Genomic DNA, 13600 nt, shown 5'->3' on the forward strand with positions numbered 1-13600 from the left:
TGAAAAGAAAAGACCTTTTCATCCTATGCACTAGAGTTTACTTTTAGCTGTATTTAATGTGTCCCTCAGAGAAAACATTATTAGTGGTAATAATGTCAAACTTAATTGCTTTTCAAGTAATTCCGGCAGCTCAACAGTTAACAGCCAATAAAAAGCCCGCCTGTGTGCGAATCTAGTCCTTTCAGCCATGCACTAGACATTAAATTTTGGGAGGACAATTAAGTAGAGTTAACTGTTGCCTATTCTCCCCGAGGTAGCTTCCCTTTTGATCCTGCTGCGCCTGGCGCCTTCCAAAACATAATTTGTCTGCCTTATTAAAATGCTCCAACTTATGGTGAAGGATTGCCCGGTGCTTTTCAAATGAAGCAGCAACAATCAGAAGGACCAAGACGAGCTGCACGGCAGAAAGACTAGGACCAATGTAATAAATTAGCAATTACCGTGGTAAGTAAAATAGGAGACTGAAAGTCGCAGCAAAGTTCAAGAAAACTGAGCCGGGGGGGGAGGGGATTTAAAGAACAATCCCCAGTCTCAAAAACAGCAAATTAGCCCCTGGAGCAGGCTGGGCTCCCAGCCTTCGCTGCTGGCAGACTGGGGGGCTGCCGGGTTTGTGGCTAGTGAGGGGCTGATGAAATAAATGTTCTGGGCCCATTGGTGTGCAAAGGCAGGATTTTGGGGAGAGGGGAATCCAGCAGGGAAATGCTAGTGGGAAGTTCGGGGGAGCCGCTCTCCCTGGTGCCAACAAGCGCCCAGCAATGGGAGAAGAGAGGCCGCTGCCCAGCTTGTTAACTGCACTGAACTGTGCTCCCAGAGCCTGCAGCCCGGGGGCCACCCGCCGCCACCCCGCCCCTGCCAGACGGCTCCGGCCTGAGAGTGCAGGCGGCCAATGGCAGCCCCTCGCCCGGCACGTCACGGGCTGCAGGGGGGAGATTGGAGGGCGGCCACATGAAAGAGGAGCGGCAGAACTTTTATAGCTGTTAAAGTGCGGGAGACGCCTGCAGGGTCCCCGAGTCCCATCGCGAGCCTGCTGCCCTGCCTCAAGCATGGAGCCCGGGATCCCATCTCCCACCCTGAGCCTTGCACTGGTGGTGCCTGAGCCTGGGGCTGGGACCCTGAAGCCTGGACCCCACCCCTGAGGCTGGAGTTGGGACCCTGGAGCCTGGATCCCACCCCTGAGGCTGGAGCTGGGTCCCTGGAGTCTGGACCCTGAGGCTGGACCCAGGTCCCTGGAGCCTGGACCCCACCCCTGAGACTGGAGCTGGGACCCTGGAGCCTGGACCTCACCCCTGAGGCTGTTGCTTGGGCCTGAGCTCTGGGGCGGTGTCTGGAGCCTCCCAGGGTGCGTATGCCCCCTTGCCCTCTGCAGCAGTTTTATGGCTCCCTCCTCCCTGAGGATGAATCCTTGCCAGAGGTCGCTGAGCCCGGAGACAGCCTGCACAGAGACCAGCAAAGGAGTGGCTGCCCTTGCCAAGGGGAGCCCCCTCGCTGAGGAGGAGTTGCCCAGAATGGGCTCCAAGGCACCGGGATGCAGGGGCCAAACCACCTCCAGCCCTCTGCTGCCTTTCAGTGTGGAGTCCCTGCTGATCACAGAGCGCAAGCTGTGTCCCCGGAGCAGCCGCCCTCACCAGCCACCCCCTGCTGCCACTGCCGAAGTGCCACCTGCCCGGGCCCAGAGCAGCTTGTACACGGCAGAGTCAGGCCAAGATTTCCCAGAGCAGCGGGCTAAGCAGCAGCCACCAGCAGTGGAGAGTCCTGGTGACAAGGAGCCCAACTCCTGGTTTGCAAAGTCTGCCTGTTCTCCACCAAGTAAGTACCTAAAGTTACCCCGCACCTCTGTGTGTCAGAGCACAGAGCCAGCCTGGGCAACTGTCAGCCCAACTAGCGGGACACCTGGCACCCCCTCCCCTGCCAGCAAGAGCAGCAGGGGTGCACTAAACTCATGGGGCGTGGGTTCCCTCCCTTGCTGGTATGTGACCCTCTCCCCACCTGAGATCCCAAGCCAGGCTCACCTGTGGCCTCCTCTGAACAGCAGAATGGTCAGGACCCGGTCCCACCAGTGGGAAGAGCATGTTGCCCGCAGGATAGTAGATGGGGAGACAACAGCCATTCAGCGGGCCCTAACTCACCCCAGCCCCTCGCTTGTGCTGCGAAGCTCCAGCCAGGCTGAGGTGCCATCGCTTCACCCCCAAGCTGACACTAAGGTGGCTGCAGCTTCCCATGCTCTGTGCCTACGAGTCCTGTGTGAGCAGCACAGCCCGACCCAGGCTCCTGCTGGGACCTACGGCCTCCTGGTAGAGTCTGCCAGGCCATTGGCCCTGCCATCACTCCGCGCCCCTATCAGCCCTAGCCAGCCACTCGCTTCTGAACAGTGGGGGAAAGGCCCAGTGCTCTCCCCTGTAGATAGCGCTGTACATTGCTAATGGTGTGCAGGCTACCTGGACCTGGCCTGCACTCCTCCCTTGGGGGTCCCACCTGGGCCCAGGGCCACAGCTCACAGCACTTGGTGCCTGGCTGTGAGCTCAGCTCCTATGCCCATGCCCAGGCCAGGCGCACGGTGAACCCCATGGCTCTGACCCCAGGCAGTTCTGCCCCTGTAAACTGAATGGCACTCTGGTCACTCAGTGCAGCTGGGCACTGGGAACCCCATGGGCAAGGGAGGGACCTGCCTGCTTTCTCCAGTTGAGACAGGAGCTCCTAGGGACTGACATGTGGAGCCTGCATGCCACAGTGCCCTGCTCCCTGATGGCCAGTGCTCCATCCACATCCCAGCTCAGCATTCCTGGTTCCACGCATGAGGGAGTCTCTGGGCCCCAAATAGGGGCTTTGTGAGTACCTGTCATGCGGTCACAGGGGAAGACCTGCTCTGTGCCATGCTGGGTTCCCAGCCCTGAGGGAGCTAGCCCCACTGGGGAAACACACATTCATGGCAGGGCTGGAACCCAGGATGGACTCCACGTCTGAGGTGGGTAGGGTAGGAATACAGGGCTGGAGGGTCCCGGAGATTGCGCCTTTGGCCTGGCAGCCGGGCCAAGGCCGCTCCCCATTAAGCAGCTGGGCTGTTTTGTTTGTGTCACCTTGCAGGGCAGCCAAGCCCTCCACCCTGCACTCTGAGGAAGCACAAGAACAATCGCAAGCCCCGCACGCCCTTCACCACCTCGCAGCTGCTAGCACTTGAGAGGAAGTTCCGGCAGAAGCAGTATTTGTCCATCGCCGAGCGGGCTGAGTTCTCCAGCTCCCTCAATCTCACAGAGACCCAGGTCAAGATTTGGTTCCAGAACCGCAGGGCTAAGGCCAAGAGGTTGCAGGAAGCAGAGCTGGAGAAGCTCAAACTGGCCACCAAGCCCTTGCTGCCCTCTTTTGCCTTGCCCTTCCCGCTGGGAGCACATGTGGGCTCCCCCTCCCTGTATGGAGCCACCAGCACTTTCCCCGGTAGAGCAGCCCTGCAGCCTGTCCCAGGTCTCTTCACAGCGCCAGTCACCTATGGCATGTACTACCTGTCCTAACAACCTGGTGCAGGGACCAGGGTCTGTGTGCCCCGGCCTGTGCTGCCGCACATGGGGCGGGCAGCACAATATGCGGGCCTGCAAACCCACTTCTTTGCTGGTTGCTGATTGTGGACTAGCCCCCTTCTGACCAGCATGCACTGAGTGGCTTACAGCTGCTGAGGGTCAGTCCCTGGCTGTGGAACAGCAGGCGAAAATCCACTTGGAATAGTGTTTGGGCTTCAACACTGAAGGATCGCTGCCTCCCAGATTGTAGGCAAGAAAAAGTTCCATCCCCATGGGCTCCCTCACTGCAGCACTCCTGTGCAATGCACTTATTCCCAGACCAGCTGGCACAGGGATGATTTTAGCTCAACTGTGTCAGGTTCCTCTTGATCCTGGGGTGAATCTGATCCTGTCTCCCAGCCTCTGAACAGGGGAGACCTGATCACAGTATGACAGGAAGTTCCCATCTCGTTGTATTGGTCTCTAATGGCCTTTCCTCTTAGCGTCTCCCTCTCCCAAGCATATCCTAGTCTAGGGGAGCTTGTCCCTGAGTGTTTACAACAACCCACAAGTCACTGGTCTCGATGCTGGGGTTGCAGAGAGCAGGTCTCTGGCCTGTGTTGGTCTGACTGACTCAGCGTGATGGTACTGTGTGGCCTGAACACCCGTGGATGCTATTGTGCTTGACACTGATACTGCAGCACTGCGTGAGAAGCCTGGTGCTTCCCCTGCTCCCAATGCTGCATGGCAGAGCGCGAGGTGTTGAAAGATGAGAGTAAAACAGCAGAAAGCAGAGACCGTTCACCCCTGCCCACCAACACACGCACATTCTTCCAGAACCAGCTTGGGTTTGGTTAATTAGCTCTCCTCAGTGACCTCCTCTTCTCCCCCCCCACCCCGACTACCCCTCTGCAAGGCTCCCCCTGGCATGAATGAGTTCCACCCAGTCATGACTTCACAGTATGGGACCAATGGGCCTGACTCTACACCCATTATTTCCTGAGCAGCCAGCCCTACGGAGTCACTCTATTGCGGGATGGAGCTCTGCCAGGTCCGTGCTGCCTTCCATAGGGCTGGCAGTGACTCGAGGCCAGGTCCCTTAGTGCTCTCTTGCTGTAAATAGGGGACAGTCTGATTTTTGTATTGGTCACGAGGGGGCTGTATTTCAGGATACTAAGCTGTTTATAGGTGAATGCTCACTAGTATTCACAGATGTCTAGGCTGTGTGCATTTCAGCCCATGTGAAAGACACAGAGCTAATTCCATGTACATAGTTTGGGTTTTGTACAGAGCCCTGAATGGGCTGGGGCAGAAATCTCCCTGTTTTGTACAAAGCAGCCAGTCAATAAAGCCTCTAAGTTAATCAAGGCAGCGGTGCCGCTCGCAGCTTTGTTCTTAATAAAAAATATTGTAGCTTTCCCCAAAATGTAACAAACAGTCTCCTAACCAGAGACCACCAGAGCCAGTGTATTCAGCCTGCACAATGAGGCCTGGCTGCTGGGCAGAGCCAAGAGGGATTCCTGTAAAATACCACACAGATTAGCCAGGTCTGCCTGCCCAACAGGTGTCAGGCTTGTGCCACACACACAGCACTGCTCCTTGCCCTGCTGGTGCAGTAATTCTTGGGGCTCTTTGGATGTACTGCAAAAAGCTACCTCCGCCATTGCTCCAGCCAGCTACTGTGCACTGCCACTGCTAGAGGCGACCCCCAGCCATCTCAGAGGAGTGACCAGAATAGAGGTAGCTGCCCCACCGGAGAGCAGAACCACTTCTCCAGGTGTTGGAGGCCTCCCATTTGCCAAGGGTCTTGCTCCAAGTCCCCAGGCAATGGCTCCGGTCCACTCTCTAGCACTCTGAAGCCCTGCTTCCCCCCTGCCCACACACACACCACACAGTGGTGGGGCTGCTGCTCTTGTGGTGCTCCCCAGCTCACTGCCCATCTTCCTGGCCCAGGGCTCATGGCAGGAAGGGCGCAGCCTGGGGCTGCTTACCATTGGGAGGAAGTAGGGCAAGCCCAGGCTCTGGCCAGAGCTTTAAGTGTGTCTTTTCAGCCACAGCTCTTAAGAAGCTTCCTGAGGTGCTGCCAGAGAAGGCCCCAGCATGGTGTCAGGGGAATGCACCTCTCTGGGTGACCCCTGTCACACTGCCCCTACCCTTTGCAGGAGTCTTTGGGAAACCTAGGGTCCCTTCCTGCTCCCAGGAATGATGGGATGGGGAGGGGTCCTACAGCTCACTGCCCCTTAAGCAGCCCTGTGGGTCCCAGGCATTTGCCCTGCTCCCAGTCAGGGAAGGGTTGGTGCCTAGCAGCCATTCTTAACTGGAAGCCCATGTCTCAGACTTTGTCATGATTCTAAACGTGTAGCAAACTATGTGTTTGCGCTAAGCAGCATCAGCCCTCGGAACAGGAAATTACTGGTATTTCTTGGAGACCTGTCAAGTTTCAAACTGTGGCTGGCTGTGTGGAGTAAGAGGCTGGGGCTCCAGACCTGCCTTTGCTCTTCCTTTAGGCACTATTGCCACCTGCTGGATGCCAGACACTCTGCACCGACTGGGCTAGAATCCATCCCTTGAAGAAGCTACTGCTACAGCACTACTCAAGCCTCTGTGGGAATGGTTCTAGCAACTGCCCTCCAATGCCCAGTCCTTCAACCACTTCTCCCCATACCTGCCCTCTCCTGCTCTGAACTGCCTCTGCTTTACTGCAGCCTCTAAGGGAGTGCTGTTGGGCCACATCCACAAGGGTTGCCTTCAAGACACTGAGGCCATAACCTCATGCAGCAGTTGTGCTCCTCAGGAACGATGACACTTTCCACTGGAAGAGTGAAAGGTATGAGAGCTGGAGATAGATTTCTGCTCAACAGCCCCCCAACTGTAGAATCCCTTCCAAGAAGAGATTAGAGTAACCAGATCTCATTGCTTTCAGGACAAAACGTGAGACTCACTCCTTTGACAAAGTCTCCCCATTACAATAATGTTTTTGGCAAAGTGGCAGTGATGCCAATATTTCAAGTTACCTAATCCTTTCCATTGTAATTTCCTAGACTCGCTGCTTATAATGTCAACAGACGTTTCTTTTGAAAGTTTCAGCAAATTAGGTTAGCCATTTTTAGATCCAGATCAATAAAAAAATAGATACTTTCACCAATGCTAAAAACATTTTCAACGCTGGTTTAAACATCCCTAGGGCCGTGCATCAGGAACTGGACATTTGGCAAAGGGATACTCGTAGAGTCAGAGCAGTGCCTTTCACCTCCTCCATAAAAAATCTCTTGAGATTTGTAAGCCATAGGAAATATCCTTTGGCACATGCTTGTTATTTTTTGAACATTCCTACTGCACTGAGCTTGCTTCCAAGCCCCCCTGAGCCTTCTTCATTGTTTCCAAACAACTGCATAGACTAACAGTGTCAGTAAGGTGGTAGGACAGGAGCATGCCAGCCCTGCAGCTGTCCTTTGGCCACAAGGAAAGTAGCTAGGCTGGGAGACACAAGCCTGTGAACCCTAATCACTAACAGTTAATATCGAGTAGGGTGTCATACACCTGCTTTAAGATAGAGGCATCTTCATAGATAACTGGTGATCAGTAAAGTTGCACAAGGGCACTTCTGGGGGAGCTAGGAAGAGAACCCAGGCCTTTGAAGTGGCAGACCTACTTTTCAGTCACTTAGCCATACTGTGTTTCGGAAAGTCTGTGTTAAATCTGTGTGCTTGGCTACGGTGGCCCAATTCATTCCTGCAGCAGTGAAGTATTTGCCACAGGGGACAAGGGGAGGCAGCTTGTACGTCCCTTTATGGAGGTGCAGTTCAACCAGCACAAAGGGGCCACAAAGTACTGATGAATCATGCTCCATGTCTTCAAAATGGGGCTACTCCAACATACCGCTCTTCACAAATAGGTTTGAGACCCACAGATTAATGAGCACATTGTAAATGCAAAGCATTTAAAAGCAAAGACCACTCAGGAGTGCTAATTTGCAGATCCCTTCTCTACTCATTAGACCACACTCCCCCACCAGAGCCAAGAAAGAACATGGACCCACATTCCCAGCATTCTACAAATGTCTACAAAACAGTGGTTTAACCCACTGGCAAAGGGTGTGTTTTATCCCTCCCAATAAAGGCTATATCAGGCTGTTGTATAGCTAAAGAGTGGGGGTCCAGGGAGCAACTGAGCTATGGTGTTTAAAGCCCTTGTTTACTGTTACAATGTTAAATTGTAATGTTAGTCCCAGCTCCCACTGTGAAGAACCCCCTTTAAAATCCCTTTTATTAAGCTTGCATAAGAAAGGAAAACAATTAAAACATTCCAACCATAAAAGGTTACACAGTTTAATTTCAACATTTTCCCCTATTCTGGCCCAGCCTTTTAGCTGTCTAGACTCTCCTAAAGACATGGCAGTCCTTGGCAGGATGTTAAAGATGATGTTAACTGTCCTAATTGGGAAGAAGAGACAGTCCCATTAGGCCATCTCCACTGAAACAGCAATTTATAGTGCTTGTTTTAGGGCCAAATCAGCCTCAGTCAATAACTGTTTTTAGGTGCTTCATTTTGCATATCACACAGTAACTAGTTCCTTACTGCACCATGTAAACTCTCTCCAAACTGGCAGTGCTCTGTTACTTTCCTTAATTCAAGCACATACTCAGAAATTCTTTCATTGCCTTTTTGACTCCATTTATAAAAGCAGGAATAGGAGTACTTGTGGCACCTTAGAGACTAACCAATTTATTTGAGCATGAGCTTTCGTGATGAAGTGAGCTGTAGCTCACGAAAGCTCATACTCAAATAAATTGGTTAGTCTCTAAGGTGCCACAAGTACTCCTTTTCTTTTTGCGAATACAGACTAACGCGGCTGTTACTCTAAAAGCAGGAATGACTATGATCACCATGGCTTTTGGGAACAGGCGAGTTTGTAGAATTTCTACATAATCAGCAGATATTTTGGCTGCAAGTTTAAGAAGCTGTTAGTCTGCTTAGCAAGGTGCACGTTTGAGCTCATCATGCTCAGTAAAACTAGGATTCTCTTCTCATCAATTATACCATTCGCTCGTCTATCCTGTTTCAATCTCTTTCTAGAGGCGGGGCCAGTCTGCTACTGAACTACCAAACAAGTCCATTCCCCCCAAAGTGCCAGACATTTTTAACACAATTTTTCTCTAAGTGAGCAGATCACTTATGGTCTGAGTGCTGCAAAGTGCAGTTCCCTTTTTAGTTGCACTGTCCCTAGGCTGCTCCCTATTCCTGACTGTATTCCCAGATTACGATCCCTGCCTTGCTGCTAAAGTGTTGTCTCTCTTGCTCTTTAAGCAACAAACAGGGCACGAGGGAACCATACAGGCACAGTGGAATCCAACTAGCAGTGTTTATTCAATGGACACAATATGCCAGACCTAGCTCCATACACACATTGCCACACTGGTTGTGTTCTGGCAACTTCTAAAATATAGAACAGTGAGTACCACTAGATGGCTCACAAATTATTTAAAGGGATATTACTTTGTTCCTAAACCCTAGAAACTATAAGTGGTATGCTGCTTGGTCTATGGGTTTGATTCTGGCTTTGGGTGTCTGGAGCTCCTGGACTATACTGCACAGGACTTTGTGATGTGTGATACTCTCGGTCATTCGTTCCAAACTCCCACCACTCCCCATGGGGTGGAGACCCCTCCCACAGCTGTTGAGGCAGCAGGAATGGATTCAGAAACCACTCCAAATGCTTTATCAGCAAACAATCACGGTCATCTGTGAACAAAACCGCCTGAAGAACCCTTCCAACCAGGAGGCATCTTACCAGGGCCATCTCCTTTCTTTGGGTTATGGCGCTTCCTTCTGGGGCTGAAGCCCTGCAAATCTGCACATGCACAGGGACCACACAGGAGGTAGGGGGCTATGGGTTGGGCAGTAGCAGGGCTGCATGGTACTTCTCCCTGCAGTCTCTGGGCTGTGCCCTACCCAGGAAAAAAAGTGCTGAGAGGTGCTGAGGCCCAACTCCCAGAGGCCCTAGCTCCATGTACAAATGCCCACATCCTGGCTGCAACCCTCCCCACCACTGCTGCCTTGTGAGCAGGCAGGTTTGCACGGCTGCAGCCTCACAAACCTGCCTTCCACATGGATAGAAGCACTTTTTTGCTGGTGACCAAGGGGTTGCTAATAAGTGGAATATACTGTAGATACAACTGAACTTTTAAAACAATAAACTAGCTGCTTTCTAACTAAGGTATTTCCTCTGGGTTTGGGAGAGTTGTTCTTTCATGCCTTGCTATTATGGGCTGTCAGTAGTGATACCATACTTCAGGTTGCATCAGTATTTTCTGATTTAAGAGGGTCAGTACCTCGGAATCTAACCTTGCTTCAGAACCCTTTTTTGAAAGCATGCCATGGAGAATTGAACCACATTTCAGCCACTAATGACTATGTATGTGGAATGATTTTCGATGTGTATTTTGGGTTTGGATGTTGCTGGTTTTTTTAGGAAGTTTGGGAAAACCAGAGCACCAGAAAAGCCTGATTTTTTCACACCCTGAACATTTGCTGCCCCCTGCGGCTGCCTGAACAGAAACATTGTGACATCAGAGATTATCGGCCATTTAGCACTCTCTCCCTCCAGGTCATTTGTATACTGGGAAAGTCACCAGTGCCTTGGATGAAATGGCAACGGCTGCCTTTGCTGATTTCCCATAACATTATTTCAGAGGAGCTGCAGTCAAAGCCAGGCTTGGAGCAGCTGCTAATGGGCTCCTTTGGGCTTGTACTGGGATACTTTACACTGGTCCTTTTCAAAGGTACTTTCTGAAAAGGGGGTTACATGAAACAAAGAGAATTTACAGCTCTTTTCATGTATATTGTTTATTTGTTTCTTACCAATTGGGAGCTAGATATGGCTTTCTGAATATTTACCTGTCCTCTCCTATCACAAGACAGACTTGTGATTGTTCCCCCCTCAAACAAGACTTTGTACAATGCTCAAACAAAAAACTGTGTTTAACATTAGTTAAGGTTACTCTCAACAATAAACTAATCCATAAAAATTAGAAAATCCAAAATTAAAGGATTAAAAGTTTGCAAAGTCAAGCACTCTCAAGTCAGAAAATGCCAGAAGGAACATTGCTCATGAACACAATCTTAATTTAGCCCCCTTGTGCATATGCATGATGATACAGTCCGGGACGCCCACAGAGACTGGCAATGCACCCCCAACTAGACAAACTCCAGGATCTTCTTCTGGAGGCTGGCCAGACTTCTCAAGAGCAGGCTCGGTGTATTGAACTGGTGCTAGAGCATGGACAGGAACAGCTGGTTGATCAGAAGCGCCCTGCCTCAAAGGGAAAGGCACCAGAGCTGCCCCATCCACCTCTGCAACTGGTCAGACAACCTGGCCTCTAGATCAATCCAATTCTCTAGCTAGGAGGGATTGGTGGCAGAAAGGTATATGCCAAGATAGAGCAGTGGACTCTTGCTCCACCAGATGGCAGAGAACATGGGTAGGAGAGAGACCACCTGTCACCTTTACCAACCATCAAAGCAGAGCTCTTGACCCATGCAGCGGAGACTGCTGAATATATGGCATGGCAAGCCTCCACCCATGCCAGTTCCCTCAGATTCTGGGTCACGAGGAGCACATTGTCAGCACATGCCAGTAGGGCTACTCTCAAGTGAAGCTTTCAAAGCACCAACCTGTCATTCTCTTGCAGAGGAGACTGAGAAGGGCTCAATGGCAATAGCATACAGCTCCCCACAAAACAGAAAGCCCTGATGCACCCCTTGACCAAAGATGACGGGCTTGGTCAGGGTGCAGCTGAGCTTCCCCAAGCATTCTGCAGAGGTGTACAGCACCTAGAGAAACCCCATGAATTGGGGGACCAAAGCCAAACACCTGCTGAGATACCAGTGATCCACCCTGTCACAGGTGTTCTCCTGGTCAAGGTACAGGAGGTGGAGTGACCAACCACACCTACTTGCCAGCTGGAGAAGATCTCAGACCAGACAGAGGTTGTCCTGGTTAGAGATTTATACACTCTTCAGGGATTAATGCATCCCACCAAGTTTTTACAGTGACACTCCACCAATGTTTGGAAAAGAGTTGGGTTTATTAGTCACCAAGAACACAGCATCAGAAATCCTTAGGTTAGCATAGAGACATAAGGTTAAAGCATAGTCCATTCTGGTCAGCCTAGAGCACCAGGCAAGCTATAATGAACCCCATTTTCAGGCTCTCTGTCTCTCTCTCTGACTTCCTTCCTTAGTCTCTGTCTACACTGCACACCTTACAACGGCGCGGCTGTGCAGCTGCACCATTGTAAGGTGTGCAGTGTAGCCACTCTATCGCTGGGAGAGAGCTCTTCTGACAAAATAAAACCACTCCCAACAAGGGGTGGTATCTTCGTCACCAAGAGCATGGCTCCTGCCAACAAAGTGCTGTCCACACCAATGTTTTTTTCACACCCCTGAGCGACAAAAGTTTTAATGACGAAAGTGCAATGTAGACATGGCCTTAGTCAGCTCCCAGGTGAGAGAACTCCAAGGTTCTGCCACAAGCCAACTCTTTTTCCCTCATCTTATACCTCCCAGTCCTTTGTTCTTAAGATGTAGTCTCTGCTCAGCTTCCCTGCTGAGAGTTGGGGAAATCCTCCTCCCTCTGGGTGATTGGTGGTTAGGTGTCAATGTCCTGATGACTGGTCTTTCCATTGTCCTCTCGGATTTTCCACTGATGCGGGTCGGTCTCTTTCAGTCCTTTTAATGACACATTCTGCCGGCGCAAACAGTGAGACAACACACACACCTATGTGTCTCAGCCTGCCCTGAAAGCAAACTTATTCCCCCACTGTGTAGCCACGTAAAGCATCGGGAAAACCGAGGCACATAGGCTTCATAAAAAATATTACAAACATTTCCTACTTCTTCACAGCTATGACCTTGAAGTCCAGGCCGAGTAGTGATAGTAGGCACCAATTCTTCATGCCATGGAGGACCCACTTTTTGGACAGCAGAGCAAGCATGGCCTGCCCTGCACAACATGAGACATGCCCCACTCCCCAGGGCCTTGGTTCAGACAATGGCAATGTCTGGCCCAAGGACGTTCCAGAATGTACAGTAGAACTCCCCAGTTCAACCCTTTGATGCCTAGAGATTTTATATTAGGCATCAGATGAAGGGTTTCCAAGAACTCAGCCAGAGTGAGAAGAAGCTCTAGCCAGTCCTGGTCACTCGAACTGACTGTAGGGAGTTCGTCCCACAGCATCTCACAAGCATCAGCATTAGCTGGACCATGGAGAAGAAGTCTGCGTAGAAAGCTCCCACCCTTTGCTGCTTCTCCACTGGATCTGTAAGAGGGGTGCTGTCCTCTTCCATGTCCTCCTTTTCTCCATGGCATAGAAGCAGGAGCTGCAATCCACCTCCTGAAGAAGCTGGATACATGATCAGACAAAAGCATCCTGCGTCCAATGGTCATCAAGGGCCCAGACTTCATCCCGTTTCTCCTGACACTACCTGCAGCAGGATGGATCCCCAGGGTGAGTGGCCAGGCACCTCTCCGGCTCCAAAACCTTTCACTCCAACTGCTCAATCGCCACATCCCTCCTCTGACTGGCCCCCCCGATGTAGTCGTGGCAGAAGAACTGGGTATGTCCCTTCCCCACATCCGACCACCTCTCCCCCCAGTCAGGCCAGCCAGAACTCTTGGAAGGATGCCACAGAACTCACATCTTCCAGGAGGCTGTTAAAATGCCAGTAGGCTAGCCGCAGCTGCCCAGGCATCAAATAAACCATCACGGATACCACATGGTGGTCCAAGAAGAGGACCAACCTGATGCTGGAGGAGTGGGCCCACAAGGAGTTAAAATAGGAAACGTCAATGCGGTCCAGCCAGGCGTGGCATGACTGAGTATCCTCCAAACAGACACAGGAAAAGGAGGTGGAGTCATCCAAGTGGTGGTTGCTCCAGACATCTACCAGGGCATAATGATCTCCCTGAGGATATCCACTGTGGCCTAGCACTTCTCTCATGTACATCCAGGGTGCTGTTAAAATCCCTGCCCAGGACCAGGCACCAGGACCAGGAGAATCCAAAGTGCCAAGGAAGGCAGATGCCCACTGATACAACTGCACCCGCTTTG

General features: G+C 51.6%; 1 protein-coding gene across 1 annotated transcript; it reads left to right on the forward strand.

Annotated features, from left to right (window-relative positions):
• The first annotated feature begins 779 nt into the window (after window positions 1-779).
• Window positions 780-4856, forward strand: LOC311523932 (homeobox protein MSX-3-like). Its single transcript, XM_084634493.1, has 2 exons — window positions 780-1806; window positions 3082-4856. Exons 1-2 carry the CDS (start codon window positions 1374-1376, stop codon window positions 3501-3503), a joined length of 855 nt encoding a protein of 284 aa, XP_084490619.1. The 5' UTR covers window positions 780-1373; the 3' UTR covers window positions 3504-4856.
• The last annotated feature ends 8744 nt before the right edge of the window (window positions 4857-13600 follow it).

The sequence above is a fragment of the Lepidochelys olivacea genome (genome assembly GCF_965140295.1).
Source record: "Lepidochelys olivacea isolate rLepOli2 genome assembly, chromosome: 7".
In the NCBI taxonomy this organism is placed as follows: Eukaryota; Metazoa; Chordata; order Testudines; family Cheloniidae; genus Lepidochelys; species Lepidochelys olivacea.

What these genes read in the sequence shown, in the direction of transcription:
- LOC311523932 (XM_084634493.1), top strand. Translation starts at nt 1,374, where the DNA reads ATGGCTCCCTCCTCCCTGAGGATGAATCCTTGCCAGAGGTCGCTGAGC. An exon ending in GTCTGCCTGTTCTCCACCAA is followed by an intron (nt 1,807 to 3,081) that starts GTAAGTACCTAA and finishes GTCACCTTGCAG; the next exon opens with GGCAGCCAAGCCCTCCACCC.